The sequence below is a fragment of the Andrographis paniculata genome, unplaced genomic scaffold, assembly GCF_009805555.1.
Source record: "Andrographis paniculata isolate CXL003 unplaced genomic scaffold, ASM980555v1 Contig12END, whole genome shotgun sequence".
NCBI classification, from domain to species: Eukaryota; Viridiplantae; Streptophyta; class Magnoliopsida; order Lamiales; family Acanthaceae; genus Andrographis; species Andrographis paniculata.
The window spans coordinates 4,153,319-4,174,640 of record NW_026137402.1 but is presented as its reverse complement, the minus strand read 5'-3'; the positions used below and the strand labels follow the sequence as shown (position 1 = coordinate 4,174,640).

The window sequence follows — 21,322 nt, the reverse complement described above, 5'->3', positions numbered from 1 at the left end:
AAAATTTCTATGGTACAAGTAAATAAAAAATATCGTATATTTGTTTATAATTAATATAAATTAATTTAATAAAAAATATGTTATTTTAAATATAAATAAAAATATTTATTCTTTAAAAAAATATAAAAATAAAAAAAATTTAAATGGCCCTCTGTAATGAAAACATGTTAATTAAGTTGAGAGAGAGAGAGATAAAGAGAGATAGAGTGTGAAAACAAATTGTTCTTTCCCTCCCTCACCTACCTGCTCTCTCTCACTCCATCGCCATTTCCAAGGAGAAGGTGGTTTCGTATTATCACTAATTAAGCCACTACTTCGATTCATGCCCGCATTGTTATATTTCTACTGTTCTCTTTTAACTATTTTCTGAAACTTTGTTTGCCTCGTCATCCCCTCTTCCTTTTTGGTAAATTTTGCAGGAAAGTATTGTTTTTAGGGTTTTTGATTTTTGAGATTATTATAATTATCAATATTTTTTTTTGTATGTATTTATACTTTATAGGTGATTTAATTGCTGAACAGCATGATGATTGGGAGATTTGAATCATATAACGATTGTTTAGTTAAGGTTTAAGGTTCTGTGTTTGCATTTTTGAAATTTGTGGAATAGAGGTATCGAATCGAGTATTTTTATGGTGGAACTGATTGATTAGTTCGTAGCTTTTTATTTGATTTGATTCGATTCAATTTAATTTATCTAGGTAAAGTTTTAATGTTGATTGGCGCTAATTTAGGCTTATCTTCTAGCCTGGATGATGTTTGTGGTGTTCGTTCTGTTCTGTGGGTTATAAACCAGATTGTAGTTCTTAATCACTTTTTTCAGCCATTTTAGCATGCTGATGTATTGTTTCTGCTGATTTTCATTGATTGAAGCTTAATGTGGGAATCGATTTAATGGTGAAAGGGTTAATTGTGTTTGTTTATATGTGTTTTGGTTTTGCTTCTGTAGTTTTGAGGTTTCAGAAATTTTGTGGTGAAAATGAGATATGATCTTTTGTAATGTAAAATAGTCGTTGAATGTAATGTTGTTTGGAAGAAAAATGCAAAGTGTAACTAAAATTGAAAGATATGTAAGCAAAAGATATGAAAATAGATTTCCTTTTTGTTTTGGTAGTTTCGAGTTTTAGAAATCTTGAGGCGAGATATGATCTTTCGAATATAACATAGGCGAATGAAATGTTCATTTGAAGAAAATGGAAAGCGTATAAAATTGAAAGCACACGTTTAACACAACTTCGAAAATAGGTTACATTTTTGTAGCACTATTTTCGGGTTTCAGAAATTTTGAGGCAAACATGAGATTTCTATGTATAATAGCTGTTGAACATAATGTTGTTAGGAAGAAAAATAGAAAGCCTAAATAAACACATAACTTTGGAAATAATCTTCATCTTGTTTAGTCGGGGTTGTTTCTGCGACTTGTGTTTGTTGTTGTCGGGCCAACTCATAGGTTATTAGCATATACTCCTTCCATCGATTAAGTATAAATATATTCACTGTTTGTACATTGAAATTATGGTATTTTATGTTCGATAGATAGTATGTATATGTGTCGCAATAGTTTTTTCTTACTTTAATGTGAAATGATAAAGATATTGGGTAGACTGTTTTTATTAGTCTTGTAACTGAACTTCTTTATCATTTTAGTCCCGTAAATGAATCATGTTGCAAACTAGTCCCGTAAGTAAAAAAATTTCGCAGTTTTAGTCCTCCACGCCCGCATGGCTCGGCAGAGGCCACGTGTTCGTCAGATTAGCGACACGTGGATTTTTTTTTTTTAAAAAAAAATTTTAGTTGTCTTCACACATGGATTTTTATTTTTATTTTTTATTTTAAATTTCTAAAGACAATTACTTTTTTTTTTAAGAAAAAATAAAATCCACGTGTCCGTCAGATGGTGTTGACCTAGTAGACACGTGGCCTTCGGCGAGCCATGTGGGTATTTTCGGCGCCAGAGGACTAAGATTGCGAAAAATTTCCACTTACAGGACTACTTTGTGACATACTCCACTTACAGGACTAAAATGATAAAGAGGTCCAGTTATGGGACTAAAAACACAGTTTAGCCTAAGATATTTTATTAATATCACGAGGTCGACACATTTGTTGTTTGCGGATATCTTAAATGAGCATATAAAAATGTTCGAGCATCGACGTAGTTCTTTTTACTCCTAATTAATTGTACATGGATCATTGGCAGGTAGGTGAATCGATGGATGTGTCATATTCATCGTCGGATGCGACGTACGATACAGGAGATTTCGAGTGCAACATCTGCTTCGAACTTGCACAAGATCCGATCGTTACACTCTGCGGTCATCTTTACTGCTGGCCGTGTCTCTACCAATGGCTTCAGCATCACTCGCATTCTCATGAGTGCCCCGTTTGTAAGGCGTATGTTTACGAGGATAAGCTAATTCCTATCTACGGCCGGGGCAAATCGAGATCCCGACTGACTCCGGAAACTTCCATCCCTAATCGACCAATGGGGCAAAGGCCGCAAACTCCAGTCGTCCGTGCAAACTATGTCGAGCCTAATTTATGGGATCCCGTGACGGAATTTATGCCGATGGCGGCTGCCCGTTTCGGTCACCAAACACTGTCCTCGCTATTCGGTTCCCTGCCCGCCATTTTTAACCTTCAGATGAACGGATTTAACGATGGCACTGTATACGGATCGACTTCTGGAGTCCCGTACTTGTTCTCGAGCTCCTTTCATGGAGATTACATCCATGGCTTTCATCACTACCATTCAGCTTTTATCGACTGGAAGTCAGTCGCCGGGAAAGTTATGTTTGTTCTTATCGGGTTTTTCATACTCTTGCATCTAATCCTTGCGTAAATTAGGTCGTGATAGAAATCACTATGTAATCGATGATATTCGATATTTGCTTCTTTTTTTTTTTTTTTTAAAGGTTATTATGTCGTGAATAAGTTTCGTTGAGCCCGTTGTGACTGTAACTGTCAGGTCGAGCGAGACGTGCCCTCGCCGGAGCGCCATGGAATAAAGCGCAATCCCTCGGCAGCATTGTAAGTAGCTCTTGTGTTTTGAATCGACTGTTTGTTTTGTTTTTTTTTTTTCTTCGTGCAGGAATTAATATGAGGTTTGTCGATGGAATCGAATGGGGATTTCGATCTGTCTGTATATGTAATCTTGTTGTACGAAGTTTACTATAGCAAAAATGCATCGATCCTGCCGTGGCGTGGATCGTGTGGTTTGTACCCTGCATCGATCCCACCGCGGCGTGCATCGTCTGGTTTGTACTCCGGCGGAGTTGAATTGCCGGAGTACATACGTAGCCTCAACTGGTTTGGCTATGAATCTTGATGATAGCACGTACATTTGTTGTTGAGTAAGTTTATCGATTCAATATATATATATATATATTTTTTTTGATGACATGAAAACCGCGGTTGCTATTCGAAAATTTACCGATTCAATATATTTTGAAATGATTTTGGGTGATGTTGGGTTGTTTTGATTTTAAAAGGTGGTTTGAATATGTAGTAGAAGGTGTTCGGTTACCCCCAACTCCCGATGAATTGTGCTCCCGGTGTACCGGTAAATCATCATCCATCGTGTATATTTTGTTTTCAAAAAAAATATATTAATAAAATAAAAAATTTAAATACACATGAGGTGACTAGTCGTTACACCAGGAGGGTACTTACTTCATCCGTACCAACTTTTAAAGGGTATTTTTGTATCTACATATAGATTATTTCTATTAATATAATACAATATGAATATTTTTAAATTGCACAGAAAAAAGGATAAAAATACTGCAAAGAATTGTAATAATAATAATAATAATAATAATAATAATAATAATAATAGCATTTATTTACCGTTCAAAGGATATTACTCCATTATTCTTCACTTGATTTGTTTGTCTGTCTGGGATTTGATTTTGAACTTTTAATTTAAATAAGAAAATATAATATATTTTCATCAAAACTGATAGAAATTATATAATAAAAAATTAAAATCAGACAACAGACCGGAATTGTTTACGGTTACAAGTCCATGCGTTACCTGATGTTTATTATTAAAAAATTTAAGCAAAACTACAAAATCAAAGCCTGCTACAAGTATGTGTTATCCGGACCTGCAAAAGGCCTTACTCAAGTTGCTCAGGCAAGCTGGACCGGACCGGTTCAAGCCCAAGTCAGCCCAAGTTTAAATAAAATAGAAACACTCCCAAATTAGATAAAAAAATATTTGTAAGTTGGTCAGGCCTGATTTGTCTGACCCGGCCCATGAATTGATTATGTCAGGCCGGTTTTTTAATGAATCGAAAGGATTTGTCTCGTTATTTTTATTTTTAATTTGTATTTTTTATTATTATTATATTAAAAATTAATTTTATACGTATTTTTTAATTTAATTTTTAAAAAATCTCAAGCAAAAGTTCCGACCAAAAACAGAGTGAGATATTTGTGGATAAAGCAACGGCAAACGGACTCTGAGATTTCTCACAAGCACCACTATGAACCTGACGATGAATCTCAATCTCAATCTCAATTCTTCAAACATTCAGCTCCAAACCGCCATTAATGCCACCAAATTCACCACTCCCTTCGCCAATTCTTCCCTCCGCAGAAATAATGGAGGAGGAACACTCGCGATAACCGTCGTCTTCAGCGGCAGGACGGTTGTGTCGTCGAAGCTTAAAGGCTCCGAAAACAGGAGTGGCGTAAAGGTTAAGGAGAAGAAGAGCTTGCCATCGGCGACGAGGACGAAGATTTCGGCGCCTGAACCGGGCCGAGCGCCGGCGGTTTCCGGCGAGGAAAGTGGAGGAGGTCGGTTGGAGCCGAATCCTCCTCCTCCGCCGCCGGCTCAGAGAAATCAACCCAGTTTTCGGAAGCTCAGGGCGATTCCTAAGAGGCTGTTGGCTGTTCTATCGAATTTGCCGCTGGCGATTGCTGAGATGTTTGCTCTTGCTGCTCTTATGGCTTTAGGTATATTTCATTGAATTTACTGATTTTGAGTCATTAGGGTTTATAACCATGATGATCACTAAAAGTTGATCTGTAGTTCTGCATCAATGGTTAACAAGTTCGGTTGTTTGTCGGAATTACAGAAGCAAGATATAGTTGTTTTAGCAGAAGCATCCCCTCATTGTATTTCTATAAGGAAATGGTCAAGCATTTTGTCTTTAAGATTGTTGAAAATATTAGCACTAATTATTCAGTCGAATGCATCAAAATGGTGTGCTTGTGGCGTATATATCCGTATAGTTTTGCTACACTTTGAAGTTATGTTTGCCGTGAATAATATCTGAAAGTCATTTGCTATTTAAGATTGTTGAAAATGTTTATACTAATTTAATTTGATAAGTATCAAAATGGTGTGTTTGTGGCTTAGATATTGATTATAGTTTTGCTACACTTTGAAGTGATGTTTTCAATGGAGAATATCTGAATGTCGATGCTTTTGTTATACTATGGAGAGTAATAAGCTCCTTGAAATGTGTTCTTTGTAATTTTCAGGAACTGTTATCGATCAAGGGGAGGCACCAGAGTTCTATTTTCAGAAGTTCCCCGAAGACAATCCTGTAATGGGGTTCGTCACATGGAAGTGGATTCTTACCTTTGGATTTGACCATATGTTCTCATCTCCAATATTCTTGGGGACATTATCCCTCCTTGGATTATCACTTATTGCTTGTACATACACGACACAAATCCCCATGTTGAAGGTAGCAAGAAGGTTCGACTTATGTCTCACTGATGGATAAATTATACTTCTCAGTAGCGGTTTGTTTACTTCGTAATTGAGAATGTCAAAATTGTTGTTTCAGGTGGTCCTTCTTACGTTCTGCTGAAGCAGTTCGCAAGCAGGAATATTCGGATACCTTGCCTAGAGCATCCATTCAGGATCTTGGTGTCATTTTAATGGGCTCTGGATATGAAGTACGGTACTTTATCCATTTTCTATCCGTTTCTGTTGCTTTGTATCTCTTTACTTCGATGCCTATGGACTTCCAGTGATCCACGTCTATTGAGCAACCATGGAATTTACGTAGAAAAAATTTACATGTTTATTTGATCTCAATTTGTCGTGGTTTTTCCCTCGTAAGTTCCTACCTATTTGGTGACTCAAATGTTTAGCTAAGGTAACCTTTCAAACCCTTATGCTGCGATTTTTCGTAGCTCTTGTATAATTTGGAAATTTTCTGAAAACTTGCTTTGTTATAGATGAAAGTTCTACCTTCATTTGTCGACTTTGTTATGGACAATAGAGATTGAGTTAATTGTAGGGGTAATATATACTCTCCGGATTATTCTTTAAATTCATGGACATTAACGAAACTATTGTGAGCTCTTTCGGACTTTTTAACTACAATGTGGGACAATTAGGTCGTGCTAGAAAAGACTTGTCAGTGTGAATATCCTTTTACATTCTTTTCTAGATCACACTGTAAATGGTTAAGGTTATCTAAAAGTAGCTCGTAGATACGTCATTCTTGTCAGGTTAACCTTTTAAGGCGAAGTGCGTTAACAATGGAAGTTTCCTTTTTTCATGTCTAAACTTTAGGTATTCTTAAAAGGATCGTCGCTGTATGCATTCAAGGGCCTGGCGGGTAGGTTTGCTCCGATCGGAGTACATATAGCATTGCTTCTGGTAATGGCGGGTGGAACTCTTAGCGCTTCCGGAAGCTATAGAGGTTCTGTAACAGTTCCACAGGGTTTAAACTTCGTTATAGGGGATGCATTGGAACCGAGCGGATTCCTATCCGTTCCAGCGGAGTCCTTCAACACTGAAGTTCACGTCAACCGATTCTATATGGACTATTATGAAAGCGGAGAGGTAGGCCGTTGTGATTCCTCTTTACTACTAACCATTATGGGCGTTTTAGATGCTCTTTCTTGTGGCTTCAGGTTTCTCAATTTCATAGCGATCTTTCGCTTTTTGACCTCAACGGAAAAGAGTTGCTAAGAAAAACAATAAAAGTGAATGACCCTTTAAGGTTTGGCGGGATCACTATATACCAGACGGATTGGGGATTGTCGGCATTGCAAATAATGAAGGATGATCAAGGACCGTTTAATTTGGCCATGGCGCCTCTGCAAATCAATGGCGACAAGAAGCTTTATGGAGCTTTCTTGCCCATCGAAGATCCCAATTCTTCGAACCTTAAAGGAATGTACGTTCCTTTCTTTTCAACTCGTCGTGAAATCTCATGCTATAACCTGATCTGATTGCTAGCTAAATGTTATCGAGCCTACTGAGCTTATCTTGTAATCTTTTATTCACTTGGGCTCGAATTCGAACCATTATGATGTGTTTATTGTCATTGTAAACTTCTGAATTATAGTTTTACAGTGTTATCCATTCGTCGAGCTATATCTGTATTTTGTAATATGTTATCATTCCATCGAGCAATGCCTGGTTCATTAATGTTTGCTGTTTCTCGTGTTTAGATCAATGCTAGCTCGGGATATGCAGTCGGTGGTCCTTTACGATCAAGAAGGGAAATTCGCAGGAGTCAGGAGGCCGAATTCGAAACTCCCCATCGACATCGGCGGCGTAAGAATCACGGTGTTGGATGCCATTGGAAGCACTGGTCTTGAAATCAAGGTGACTAGAAAATTGACAAAAAAGTTTCGAATGTTTATCCGTTCTCGCAAGATTAAAATTCTTTTTTGTTGCTGAACAGACCGATCCAGGAGTGCCAATTGTTTACGCCGGTTTCGGCGCTCTGATGCTCACCACATGTATCAGTTTCTTATCTCATAACCAGGTAAATTATCTTCTCGACTTTCATGAACTGATCGTTTGGGCAATATATGTTACGTCGAATATTATCTGAAAGTATTATTATCTGTGCATGACTCGGAAAAAAGATTTGGGCTTTTCAAGACGGGACGGCATTGGTCGTGGGAGGGAAAACTAATCGAGCAAAGGGCGAGTTTCCTGATGAAATGAACGTCTTGCTCGATCAAGTTCCTGAACTGGTTGATTCCTCGAAACCAGACAGCCTTAGTGGCTAGTCTTGTGTTCTCATCTAGGTAAGTTAGACGAATCTCTCTTACATCGAACACTGAATTGAAGAGGATCGGGAGGAACCGTGTCTCGCTGCGATCGTATTTCCCCGCCAAAAAAGACGGAGGTGTCGAAAATCCCAGGTACGAACCGTAATTAGGCGACATGTTTGCGACTCGTAAACATGTTTTTATCTTTATCTTTCTTTTTTTTTTTTTGTTCGACTATTAACTTGGGGTAAATATGTGTATATATATACACAGCTACATGATATAGTTATTCATGAAAATTATAGATGAAAAATGATATTAGGGGGAAAAGGGTTGAGTTATATATATGTTGAATTTATTAGATTTTTTTTTTGTGAAATGGTATAAGAAGTAATGTTAGAAGAACTATGTTGAATTTTAGTGTAAATATAGAGTACAAATATATATATATATATATATATATTGAATTATAAGGTACATATATGTGTTGATTACTGTCCCAATATAGTAGTCTCATATGTAGGAGGTGGATCTGAGGCGCAAGTTCAACCCCTGCACCACCGGACCATCCTTTACAGGACAAGATATCGTATTACTATTAATATAAAGAGTAGTTGACTAGACTATTATGTATGCAGATTCAAAGATAAGAAAATGAGTAAGCGTGGGATATCACTAAGTGCATGACTAAGGCAGGTTCAATAATATTAAGTACTAATTTTGTACACCAACTTATTATAATTATTACTATTATTATTATTGTTGTTGTTGACGTTGTTATAAAATAGAATATCTTACATTAGGGGTTGGGGTTTTTTATTTGACTAAAAAAAATGAAAGTAAATATATATATATATATATATATATTGTGTATTATTGTTTAGGTAGTTGGTAAAGCTAGTTGACTGTAGAGACAAGAGGTATACGGCATTACCATAGATTCCCTAATATGTCTCCAAAGTATTTTGAAATTTAGCTCTTTATATAGACAGTTTTAGACACAGGCTTTTGCAGTTGGTTTGTATTTATATTTATTTTATTTAAATAATATTTATAATTATTTTGAAAACCGTGTGGATTAAATAGTGAAAAGTATAGTCTGAAATTCAAATTACATAAAATTTTAAAAATAATAAAAAGTATAGTAGTACTATTTTATAGTATAATATTTTATAAAAATATATATAAAAAAAAAATAGTTATTGATAAATAGCAAAAAACTTCTATAAGTGTATATAAATAGAGATATTTGAGAATAGTAAAAAAAATGAATAAAAAATTAATATTTAATGTAATATAAATATACATTAGATGTAACATTTTAAAAGGAAATATATTTTTATATAATTTTTAAAATAAAAAAAAAAATAATAATTGAATGTAATTGATGGGTGTGTATGTTTGAAGGTATGAACTTTACGATGAGATTTTGAATAGTAAAAATTTTAAACATTCAGATATATTTTTTATTTTAAATTCTCTCATAATAATTAATATATATTTTTATTTTTAGTATATTTATTTATATTAAATTTATTTAACAAATATAAATTAATTTAATTGAAATTTTAAAAAACACTTTGATGAGTTCACGTTTATGTACCAAATTCCATTCCAAATCCAATTATCCAAATAAATAACTCGCCCATTGAACATTTCCAAATTTCTTATCCATGCACCAAAATTTTCTAAGAACAATGATAGAAATAGTTCTAATTATAATTATAATAAATAAATAAATAAGACAACCCACAATACACACACATCCTAAAAAAGTCCAAACAAACAACAGAAAAAAAAATATATATATATATTATTTATGAAACATACGGGGGTGTTCATTTTTTTTTTTTTTTTTAAAAAAGAAAAATAAAATTATTTATTTTCATTACAACGATCAAATGGAAGATAATGGGGCTGTTCATTTTATATTTATGAATGTTTTTATATTAGATAAAAAATAAAAATAAAATTATATTCGTATTATAAAAAATAATATTTTCGTGTTGAATTGTTAACGCATTCTATATACTGTATTAGCATATATATATACATATTATATTTTTTTATAATATTTATCAGAAATTATTTCAGCAAAAATCATTGATGAATACACCCATATAATATATTTAAATTTTTGTTTAAATAGTATTTTACTATGATATTTTATAAAAAAAAATATATATATTTTGTGTTAAATAAATAATATTGATTTGAATTTAGAATACTAAAAAAAAATAAATCTAATAATTTACTATACACATATTAACATAATTGAGTTACAATAATAACAATCCACTAAATAAATACCCCATATTACTATAATATAATTACAATATAAAAATAATAATCCACTATACAAATACATATTACTATAATATAATTACAATATAACATATTACTATAATACAATTACAGTAATTAAAATAATCCACTATAATATATCTCAATACAATTACTATATATAACAAATACTTACTACTATAATACAATTACAATATAGAATAATAATAATAATAATAATAATAATAATAATAATAATAATAATAATAATAATAATAATAATAATGGATTATTTTTAAAATTAAAATAATGGATGCCAAGACTTCTCTACACAGACACATTCTCCAGCCTAATTCGTGGAGGTGAGTAAAAATACTGCTATTTATTTTATTTTTATTTTTTAATTTTTTTTTGTTGTAAATACGAGTTGGTAGGTAGGTGGGTTAATTTGTTTTTTTTTATTTAAAAAAATTGTCGTAAAACAGTGATTCGATTGGATCAACATATATTATAGGAACAATCAATATATATTATATTATAAAATAACATATATTGAATTATAATATGTTAAGATATATTGATCTATGTCATTTTGTGTAAGTTAATTATGAAAAGGTCGGAAATTTGCATTCCACTTTTTAATTCATATAATTTTATTTTAAATTAAAAAATAATAATAACATTACAAAGTTCATACCATTTTTTCAAAAATTTATTAGTTTATTTTTTTAAAAAAAAAACAAAATCTATACAATATAATTCACTTTCTATTTAGAAGATTTTTATTTACTTAAAAAATATATATATCTACAATATTACGCTTTTATATCAATACAATTATTATTCAGCATTTCTACTATTTGGACTTTGTCTTTCTTAAAAAAATTCATTTTTTTTTTTTTTCACAAAACATCGCATCATATATTATTTTAATATCAAATTCAAACCAATTTTTTTTCAAACTTATCTAAAATAACATACAAGAACACGAAAATCAAAAGGGTAAATTTTGTTTGATTTATTGTGGCCAAGAAATTGAGTGTGGTGATCCTATAAATAGCTATTTTAATTTGTCTTGTCTGCAGATAAAGACTTCGGAAGCAGTTAGAGACATCATGGTATGATCGATCTGATCAAAACATCTTAGGATAAATATATATGCCCAAATTATATATATGAGCATTGAGGATACCAATCTTTTGTTGCCCAAAATGGAGCCATTTGAGCTAGAACAACATTCCCAACCGGAACCCGAACCCGGATCCGGATCCGGTTTTAGTCATTACAATGTTCGGAAGCTCCGAGGGAAGACGTGGGACAAGTCGAAGAAGTTGTGGGAGATAGCCGCGCCGGCGATCCTCACCACCGTGGCGCAGTTCTCCATGGGGTTTGTTACTGTTGCGTTCGTCGGACATCTCGGCCAGGTCGAGCTGGCTGCCGTATCCGTCGTGCAAAACGTGCTCGAAGGCTTCGTTTTTGGGGTAATGGTGAGTAGAGTCGTCGGTACGCTGTTTTAATCCTTTTATTTGAAATATATTTGAATAACGATTAATTTTTTAGTTATCTAGTTATAGAAAATTGCACGTGATCTGCATATGCGGCATCCTAGAGGTGATTTGATCCGTCGATGCGGACGGATTCAGAGGTGCCGCATATGCACACGTGGAGGTCACGTGAAATATTATGGTATCAAAAGATTAAAGAAGTTTTAAAATTAAAAAAAAAAAAATTGAAATAATAAAAAATTAAATATTAATATTATGTGTTGTAAAGAAAATATATATGTATATAATTCGATGTGATATTTGTTTGAAAATATTACCGTTGATGGATAATATGAGAAATTTTAAAAATATCTGTATAAAAGTCTAAGTATATGCAATGATTTTATATCTTATTTTTTTAAAACATATTTCAAATAAAGAGCTAAAATTATGAAAAGTCTTCTTTACAAAACCAAACATATGTTTTCGAAACTGTTGTGTATTCTTTCCGTCCTAATTCAAAGAATTTATTTTACAATTTTTGTCTATCTCATTCAATTGTTTAGTAAAAGTAATCATATATTGATATCAAAATACCCTTTAACTTTTATTTAAATTACAAACATATCATTACATATACAATTAATTTTTATATAAAGTTAAGAGCAAAAACGTCAAAACTTCTTACACACTTCTACTAACTAATAAATAATAATACAAAATCGAAAAAATTCCTTTCAAATAGAATGGAGGGGGTACAAAATTTTGAATGAAAATATATTTTATGTAATACTTTAAGTGAAAAATAAACATTCGATATAATATATTTCAACAATAAGTAAATCGAGCAGTAATTTTTCCTCTATAAAATTTACTTTCACTAGCTAGGTATGGGTAGCGCACTCGAGACGCTATGCGGGCAAGCGGTCGGTGCGGGCCAATTCGAGATGCTCGGGATCTACATGCAACGATCGTGCATAATAACCACGATCACGGCCCTATTACTATTGCCGTTATACATTTTTACGGCCCCTATCCTCAAATTGCTACGCCAAAGTACGAGCATTTCCGAACTCGCGGGAAAGTACGCTCTCTGGGTTCTCCCTCAATTGTTCGCGTACGCGATCAATTTTCCCGTGCAAAAATTTTTGCAAGCGCAGAGCAAAATCTGGGTGATGACGATCATTTCCATCGTAGGTTTGGGATTTCATGTCATTTTGAATTGGATAGTTGTCGTAAAATTTGAGAAGGGCCTCCTCGGCGCGGCTATGGCCGAGAATTTATCGTGGTGGGCCGTCGTATTGGCCCAAGTTGTTTACGTGGTTGCGGGATATTTTCCTGCATCGTGGACCGGATTTTCGTCGGCGGCGTTTAAATCCCTTGGGAATTTTTTGAAATTATCGCTTGCGTCGGCCATCATGTTGTGGTAAGAAGATTATTTATAATTTTTTTATTTTATTTTTTATTAATATTTTTTATAATTAATTAATTATTAATTGTTTCGTGTATTGTTTATGATATACAGTTTGGAGCTTTGGTATTACACTCTGTTGATTCTTATGGTTGGTTGGCTAAAGAATCCAGAAATTGCAGTTGATGCAATATCTATTTGGTTAGTATATATATATATATATATAATTATAATAATTATTTTATATTATATAATATTTTTAATAAAAATATATAATTTATGTATCTATTTAATTTTGAAAACAAGGTAAATGTTTTATATACGATAGGTATTGATAGTGGTTAAAGCAGTTTCTAATTTTGATGGGTCTCAAACATTTATAATTAATACTTTAAAATTATTATTATTTTTTTGTTGTTTGTTTGGTTGTCGTGAATAAATATATATATATATATTAATAAAATTTAAAATTATTATTATTATTTTTTTGTTTGTTTGATTGTCTTGAATATATATATATTTTAATAAAATATATGAAAATAAAAATTTAAATAAAAATTTCAAGTTTAAATACAAGTCAATAAAATTTAATAGTATATATTTTTAATAATTTATATATATTTACAAATTTTACTTTTTTTTAATGTAAAATTTTATAAAAATGCGTTCCTAAAAGGATTAATATTTTTGGGACCGTAAGCCCAGGTGACTCATGCCCGGGCCGGCCCAACACATAGAGATCCTGGATTTGTTGCTTTATTAAATTAAAAAAAATATATATATATATATATAGTCAAAATATTAAAATATTATGTGGTGTATATATTTTTGAACAATAGTATATTCAGATTATTATGAAGTAATTTATTTAATCATATATATTTATGTCGAAGTATATAAAATTTAAGCATTATTATTATTTATTATTATTATTATTATTATTATTGAGTTTATTTTGTTGATATGACAATTTGGTTAATATGACAGCATGAATTTGGATCTTTGGACAATGATGATCACTCTTGGCTTCAGTGCTGCTATTAGGTTTGTCTTCTTTACATATTTAAAACTCATATGTAAAAAAATCCTGCAAATTTAAGTTTTATTTAGAAATATATTTTTAAAAATAGTAAAAAAATAAGTATAATATAATGTTTTAGAAAAATATGATTGTTTGATAATACTTTTCAAAAGTATATAAATTTTAAAATATATATATATATATATTTTAAGAGATAATAACAATTTATGCAGTGTTCGTATCGGAAATGAGTTAGGAGCTAATCGTCCGAAGGCAGCAAAGTTCTCAGTGATTGTAACCGTTGGTACGTCGACATTGTTTGGTCTTTTGTTCTCCGGAATCATTCTTGCAACCCGGAACTCCTTCCCAAAATTATTCACGGGCCGTAAGGAAGTTATCGCGGAAACATCTAAATTAGGCTATTTTTTGGCCGCAACAATTTTTCTCAATAGTATTCAGCCAATACTTCACGGTAATCAATTTATTTTATACTCTTTCAGTCTACTAAATTTGAGTTTATTTTTTTTATTTTTAAGTATATTCGTCAAATATATATTTATACCATAGATAACAATTATTTTTCTCATCTACTTAAATATTATTATTAATTTAACACAAGATAATAATAATTTTATTATCATCCAATAAACATATCCCTATCAATATTTAACAAAATATCCTTACATAACTTTTATTTTTACATTAACATAATATATATTTTTTTTATCTTTATGTCCAGATAATTAAACATACTTGTGGCGAAGAGAATATTTTTTAAAATATAAATATATAAATATGTGTTATTGGCTAATTTTTTTTTTTTTTTTTTTTTTTTTTATCTTTATGTCCAGATAATTAAACATACTTGTGGAGAAAAGAATATTTTTTAAAATATAAATATATAAATATGTGTTATTGGCTAATTTTTTGTTTTCAATTTACACTGTACTTCTATTTTGTTTTCAAGTATTTTCAATGTAGAAATTATTTATAATACTTTTTAATTTTATCCCTTTTTAATAAATAAATATCTTTATAAAAAAATTATTTTATGTAAAATTATATCTATATTGAATATATATTTTTTTTCAAATATATAGGCTTAAAACACTAAAGCATATATTTTAAATTTATTTTACTTACATATTCTATTATAAATTAAATATCAATTGAATAAATTCAATTTAATTCAACTTCCAACCATTGTGTTTTAGTTTGAGGTATTTTTTATGTAAAATGTGTAAAATTGTATCGGTAATATAAAAAAAATAATAATTTATATTATATTATTGATTTTTGTGAAAAAATAAAATATAAAATATTATATATTTTGAAAATTATTTCCATAAAAAAATTATTTTGAAGAACGTCACCTTAAATATTAACCTAAGTAGATTATTGAATATATTTTTTAAAATATAATTTTAAAACACTAATGAACATATATTTTAAATTTATTTTAATTATATACATTGTATCATAAATCAAATATCAGTTACCTCTCATCCAATCATCAAATATTAACCTAAGTAGATGATTTATTTTATTTTTTTCTCCGTCCGGCTTTGTAGGAGTGGCAATTGGAGCGGGTTGGCAGGTATCTGTTGCTGTAATAAATATCGGAACCTATTATGTATTTGGGCTTCCTTTTGGTGCTTTGCTCGGGTACAAACTCGATATGGGCGTCAAAGGGATTTGGCTTGGCGTGATGGCCGGTTGTTTCTTACAAACCATATTATTGACTTTGTTTGTGCTTCGAGCAAATTGGAATAAAGAGGTTTGCATTTTAAATATTGAATCGAGCAAAATTGATATTATTTACCATCAAACTATATTTTTGAAGTGATCAAATTCATTTTTATTTGTGTTATTGTTTTGAATGCAGGCTTTAAATGCTGAAGAACGGATTAGAATGTATGCTGTTTCGGCTATCACCCAAAATCAAAGTATAGAAGATAGAGTAACAAACGAAAAATAATACAAAGGAAAACATTAATATATATGTCAGTGTCTTTCAATTTTGTAGTATATGTATGCAATAATGGTAGGAATTCTCGTTTTAAGATCAAAGAAATCAAATAGTGGCTAAATATTTAGCTTATCTTTAAAATTGAATTACGGTGAGTGAGAAATTGATAAAATATAATTATCCATATATAATTATCCATATCACACATTATATATGTGCCTAATCAAGTTTTGAACTCTAAGCGGACGTCAAACTGTGTTGTGAGCTTACAAATCGGAGAAAAAAGTTTTAAAAAATTCTATTCACATTGAATAAATAAGATATATCATATTAAGGATTTACATATCTATAGCTGTGATGAGCGCTAAAATTTATTAAGTGGAAAACTTATAAATATGCATGATCTCTAAATTTCAAAATACACGTAAGTCTACCCACAATATTCCTAATACTTTTGTATTTCCCGTCCACTGAATATCATAGTCTTTCTAAATTCGTAAGGTCCTTTGATAGTAGTGTTATTTCAAAAGAATATGAGTCATTTTATCTTTAAAAATAATACGGATATATCAAAACATTACCGGTTGTACTTTGGAGCCTCCAATCGAGATTTAGAGGCCATGGGTCTTGAGAGCTCCAATTGAGATTAAGAAATTGCATACGAAGAGTTTTCCACAAGTACACAATCTAGAAAAAGACCACTTATAATACGGTCGAGAAGACAAGAATCGAGAATTTCAATAACATGCTAAACCATCTTTGCGATGGTCTTGTGGTCCATACGATGAGGTTCAAGCAAAATGTTTATGGCTTACAAGCTGCCACAATGCAATCCTCTCGAAATGTCTCGTATGGCGTACAAAACTTGAAAGCCTAGGAAGAGTTGCAATTTCAGGGCAATAAACCTACTCCCGACCGTGAAACAAGAGAGCAACATTAATGTATGTCACGAAACACCAACGTTACGTGATGAAAATGCAGAAGTTTGGATTGACGGCGATCGGATCCCCAAAATTGTAATCAAATCTTGATCCCCAATGAATTGTGATTGAGAAAACGCTTCAACAGTGGCTCCAGTAGGTTGCAATGCATTTCCCAAAGGAAAAACAACATTACCTAAAGAAAATACGGGAGCTCAAGTAATTGGTGCACATGCAAATTGTGACCTGTAGTGAACTGCGGTTGAAAAAATGCCTCGACAGTGGTTGTGGTAGACTGTGATATACTTTTAAAAAAGAGATCATCTAAAGGAAACATAGAAGATCGAGGTGGCGGTGATCATATCTCCCATGTCGTAGTTGGGATAAGAAAAAATTGACACACAAGCGTGTTTATATCAAGTACGATTGTGTTTAAATATACCTTTGTGTTTGTCTTTTTAATTGTTTGAACATGGCCGTGTTACATCTTAATTAGATGTCATCTCAGCTTTTGTTACCGTCATATCATCATATTCCATTTAAAATTTTTACGAGAGATTAAAAATAATAAATAAATTTAAGTATTCGAATTTTCAAATCATAAAGCCAAAGATAACTAATATCCAAATTGAGGACTAGGGTTTTATTCGTTCCCGACCCCTCAAAAGCGAAGGCAGAAATTCGTATGGAGTCGATGTTGGTGAAGAAGCCGGACGTTGCTCCGGCCACCGTTTCAGCATACCGAGACCTAAGTTACTGGTCAGCCGCAAAATCCCTTTCTTTCTTCTCCGATTTTTCTTATAGTGGTATGCGTTAACGTTTCTTCTCGTGCATTTGAACTCAATTTGTTGAATTTGGATTTGAATCTGAATTTCAGGGACCAGAGGTTTGCTCAGGAAGAGCATTATGAGTGGTTGAAAGGGTATTCTCATTTCCGTCACCTAATTCTTCAATATGTTAAACCCAACTCCACCGTAAATCTCCTTTTTCGATCTCTGTTCGTTTATAATTTATAACTTTTGTGGTGTACGTTTCTATATTATCCAATTTAATCAACGAACAGGTGTTGGAAATTGGTTGTGGAAATTCTCAGCTGTGTGAAGAATTGTACAGAGATGGAATTACTCAGTTGACCTGCATTGATCTGTCCTCAGTTGCTGTCGAGAAGATGAAGCAAAGAGTAATATCCCAAGGATACAAAGGTTGCCAACTCTGTAATTTATGATTCTGTGAGAAATGCATTCTGAAGAATTCATCAAAATCACATACTTCTATAATTGTTTGGTTGCCTAAATATTTAACTTGAATTCGTAAATTTAACGATAATTTGTGATGCTGCCGATGTTGCTGTTATTGCCTTTGCATTTATGTTGAAGTTTCGATGAATTACTAGCGTGTATATGTAATAATTTTGGTTGTGTAACAATGTAAATCGAAATTCTCTTGAATTTAGGGGTATCTTGTTGGAGAGAAATAATCGAATAAGAGTTACCATTGCTGTGACTGTTTGATTATTTTACTTTTTCTTAAGAAGCAGATAAATAAGATGAATTTGTGGATAATTACTACTCGATTATTAATTGAGCACGATCATTTGCCTCCACGATAGAATAGTTTCCTGCTGGGCTGTGTTTAATACATATTTGCCTTTATAATTTTTGACTAGGTAAATACATACCTAAAGATGAAAATTTGGTTCCGGCTTTGGAAATTGTAATCTAGGGTGTTTTGGTTTCGAATAGAAACTGATGGAGTGATTTTATCCTCATTTCCGCTTTTCTTTTTGCTGCTTGTTATTTCTGACAGAAATTAAAGTGCTGGAAGCTGACATGCTAGACCTGCCTTTTGGAGACGAATCTTTTGATGTGGTTGTAGAGAAGGGAACAATGGTAATTCCACGAAACACTCTTTTTTATAATTCTTTGATGCATTAGTAAATTGATGTGTTTTTAGTTGTATAACTAGAGGATGAAAGCTAACCTGGGTCGTCTAATATGTGGATTAGGTTCTAATGTGCTACTTTCTCCATACCTTCTATTTTCCTTTAATTGTATATCGGTATTACATGAAGTATAGTCTGTTAGATAATGAATGTGCTTTGTAGATTGTTAGTGTGTGTTTGTTTTATCTTTATGTGTTGTATTAACATACTTTGTGTATTGAGATCAATTGTAATATGAATTGTATAGACTATTGTTATGTACTGTTAGTTCATGTTTTGTGTTTGTTTTATATGTTAATATATATGTTGTGTTATTGATTTATATTTCATGTACTGCCGGTTTATATTTCGTGTGTTGTCTTTACGATGCTGACTAATTACAGTCAGCACACTAACTACCGCCACATGTGTTTTGGACTATTTTCATCTACGGTCAGTTCATTTGTTGTATTTGTATTACGTTATCATCTACCTTGTGATGTCCGTTTATATTTCGTTTTGTTGTCACTCTTTGGATATTGTTCTAGCTTTTCCTTCCAAATGTTTAGTTTATATGTCTTATTTTTAATCCATAGGATGTGTTTGTTTGGGAGATTGGATTTCATTTCCACTATTCATCCCAATTTTTTTCCTCCAAAAAACATCAAATCAAACACCTATTTTTCATTTTTTATATTATACTAAAAATCAATTTTACATTCAAAACATTACATCAACACCTATTTATATCACATCATACAACTATTTAAATTCAAAATTTTTACTATTCAAATATCAATTCAAAATCCAAACCCCCAGACAAACACACCCATAATCTACTTCCGGCTATTGTTCTGTAGATAGGCACTATTCTACCTGTCAATTTCCTGTTTTCTGCATAATTACATGATATTTTCCCATTTTTCGATGAATGTGTAGGATGTATTGTTTGTTGATTCGGGAGATCCTTGGAATCCTCAAGATGCGACTGTGAATAAGGTTACGGCCATGCTTGAAGGCGTCTACAGAGTCCTGAAACCCCAAGGCATTTTCATCTCCATTTCTTTCGGCCAGGTTGGAAAAACGAGTTGATGCTCTCTCTCTCATTCAAATTTAGAATTGCTTGCTTATATAGTGACTCAGGATCTCTCTTTCTCTTATTTTTCAGCCACACTTTAGGCGTCGTTTCTTTAATGCTCCAACTTTTACCTGGTCCATCGAATGCAAAACATTCGGCGATGGGTTTCATTATTTCTTCTACATCTTGAAGAAGGTTCGCTTCGCCCTGCTTATACGTCAAGCTAAAGTTCCCAAACATTTCACCATCTTGTGCTGTAATTCCGACTATATTTCATCTTGCAGGGTGAACAATCATCAGACAACACTGAATTCATGGAAAAGACAGACGCCCCTTCGCTGAATCTTTTCCATGAAGAATTAGACAACGAGGACTATCTATTCCGTACGGATCTTGATGGAATGTGATGCCTCGATCGCCATCTCCTTAACCGGAGGTATTTTCGCCAGTGATGATTATATGGTTTTTGTTGCACCTAACCTGAGTTGATCTTTCAATTCTGCAACTATTTACTTCATTAGATGGAGTTTTTAATCGACTAGTTTGAAAACATGATTGCTTTTATTACAAAAGCGTTTAAAAACAATGCTCTTTTTCTTGCTGTAAAAAATCTGCTGTTGTCTGTAATTGCTCGACTAAAACTCATTAGCTCGAGATGCTGTTATACCAACTTTTCTCTACTTGTTATTTTGGTTTTTTTTTATCTAAGCACCGTTTGGATTGACTTAAAAAACAAGTAGAAGTAGAAGTAGAAGTCAAAAGTAGAATAAGTTTGATTTTGTGTTTGGATGAATTATTATAAAAACAGTTTTTGATAAAAAAGTGTTTTTAAACCCTTAAAATTACTCAAAAGGATATATATATATATTTTTAATATTTTTTAATTATATTTAAATCTTTTAAAGAAAAGTATAGAAAATATATATTTTTTTAAATTTAATTCTTTATATTTTAAAATTTTACTTTAAAGAAAATATAATAAATTAAAAATAAAATTACAATATAATAGGATTATTAAATTATTCGTATTTTTCAATAAATTTTAAAATTTTAAACTTATATTTAATAATTTTAATATAATTATAAAAATTATATACTCTATTTAAATTTAATATTTTAATTATAATTTTAAATTCTAATTCAAGTATAATATATATAAATTAAAATTAATAATATAATTATATTTTTTAATCTTTTAAAATATAATATATAAATTAATTTATTTTTATAATATATTATAGTATTCTATTAAAGT

The 21,322-nt window shown here is 31.5% G+C and overlaps 4 protein-coding genes across 7 annotated transcripts; all 4 read left to right on the top strand.

The window, feature by feature from the left end:
* The first annotated feature begins 173 nt into the window (after nt 1–173).
* Nucleotides 174–3,357, top strand: LOC127256388 (E3 ubiquitin-protein ligase RMA3-like). 3 transcript variants are annotated; one of them, XM_051282389.1, is made up of 3 exons: nt 174–281; nt 2,201–2,788; nt 2,969–3,357. In XM_051282389.1, exons 2-3 carry the CDS (start codon nt 2,213–2,215, stop codon nt 3,032–3,034), a joined length of 642 nt encoding a protein of 213 aa, XP_051138346.1. In that variant the 5' UTR covers nt 174–281; nt 2,201–2,212; the 3' UTR covers nt 3,035–3,357. The 3 variants fall into 3 exon arrangements, with proteins under 3 accessions (XP_051138346.1, XP_051138355.1, XP_051138336.1); XM_051282398.1 differs by lacking the exon at nt 174–281 and adding an exon at nt 314–406; XM_051282379.1 differs by lacking the exon at nt 174–281 and having other exon boundaries at nt 438–3,357.
* Nucleotides 3,358–4,430: 1,073 nt separating this feature from the next.
* On the top strand, nt 4,431–8,381 carry LOC127252104 (cytochrome c biogenesis protein CCS1, chloroplastic). Its single transcript, XM_051276139.1, has 8 exons — nt 4,431–4,962; nt 5,494–5,713; nt 5,805–5,916; nt 6,542–6,814; nt 6,886–7,151; nt 7,429–7,585; nt 7,665–7,748; nt 7,852–8,381. Exons 1-8 carry the CDS (start codon nt 4,491–4,493, stop codon nt 7,996–7,998), a joined length of 1,731 nt encoding a protein of 576 aa, XP_051132096.1. The 5' UTR covers nt 4,431–4,490; the 3' UTR covers nt 7,999–8,381.
* Nucleotides 8,382–10,525: 2,144 nt separating this feature from the next.
* On the top strand, nt 10,526–16,212 carry LOC127255557 (protein DETOXIFICATION 33-like). Of its 2 annotated transcripts, XM_051281145.1 has the most exons (9): nt 10,526–10,625; nt 11,349–11,381; nt 11,481–11,750; nt 12,632–13,173; nt 13,273–13,359; nt 14,146–14,202; nt 14,413–14,651; nt 15,751–15,956; nt 16,065–16,212. In XM_051281145.1, exons 2-9 carry the CDS (start codon nt 11,379–11,381, stop codon nt 16,155–16,157), a joined length of 1,497 nt encoding a protein of 498 aa, XP_051137102.1. In that variant the 5' UTR covers nt 10,526–10,625; nt 11,349–11,378; the 3' UTR covers nt 16,158–16,212. The 2 variants fall into 2 exon arrangements, with proteins under 2 accessions (XP_051137102.1, XP_051137111.1); XM_051281154.1 differs by lacking the exons at nt 10,526–10,625; nt 11,349–11,381 and having other exon boundaries at nt 11,643–11,750; nt 12,636–13,173.
* A 1,454-nt stretch (nt 16,213–17,666) lies between these two features.
* On the top strand, nt 17,667–20,763 carry LOC127251779 (uncharacterized). Its single transcript, XM_051275649.1, has 7 exons — nt 17,667–17,827; nt 17,946–18,042; nt 18,132–18,270; nt 18,875–18,957; nt 19,929–20,063; nt 20,158–20,262; nt 20,352–20,763. The coding sequence occupies exons 1-7, from the start codon at nt 17,754–17,756 to the stop codon at nt 20,472–20,474; spliced, it is 756 nt and encodes a 251-aa protein (XP_051131606.1). The 5' UTR covers nt 17,667–17,753; the 3' UTR covers nt 20,475–20,763.
* Nucleotides 20,764–21,322: the final 559 nt, after the last annotated feature.

Excerpts from the sequence above, each read along its gene's own strand:
- LOC127255557 (XM_051281145.1), top strand. Across the intron at positions 11,751-12,631 it reads GCTTCGTTTTTGGGGTAATG|CTAGGTATGGGTAGCGCACT; the intron begins GTGAGTAGAGTC and ends TACTTTCACTAG. Across the intron at positions 14,652-15,750 it reads TATTCAGCCAATACTTCACG|GAGTGGCAATTGGAGCGGGT; the intron begins GTAATCAATTTA and ends CCGGCTTTGTAG.
- LOC127251779 (XM_051275649.1), top strand. The coding sequence starts at position 17,754 with ATGGAGTCGATGTTGGTGAAGAAGCCGGACGTTGCTCCGGCCACCGTT. Across the intron at positions 18,958-19,928 it reads TTGTAGAGAAGGGAACAATG|GATGTATTGTTTGTTGATTC; the intron begins GTAATTCCACGA and ends ATGAATGTGTAG. Across the intron at positions 20,263-20,351 it reads TCTTCTACATCTTGAAGAAG|GGTGAACAATCATCAGACAA; the intron begins GTTCGCTTCGCC and ends TTCATCTTGCAG.
- LOC127252104 (XM_051276139.1), top strand. The coding sequence starts at position 4,491 with ATGAACCTGACGATGAATCTCAATCTCAATCTCAATTCTTCAAACATT. Across the intron at positions 4,963-5,493 it reads TGCTGCTCTTATGGCTTTAG|GAACTGTTATCGATCAAGGG; the intron begins GTATATTTCATT and ends TGTAATTTTCAG. Across the intron at positions 5,917-6,541 it reads TAATGGGCTCTGGATATGAA|GTATTCTTAAAAGGATCGTC; the intron begins GTACGGTACTTT and ends TCTAAACTTTAG.
- LOC127256388 (XM_051282379.1), top strand. The coding sequence starts at position 2,186 with ATGGATCATTGGCAGGTAGGTGAATCGATGGATGTGTCATATTCATCG.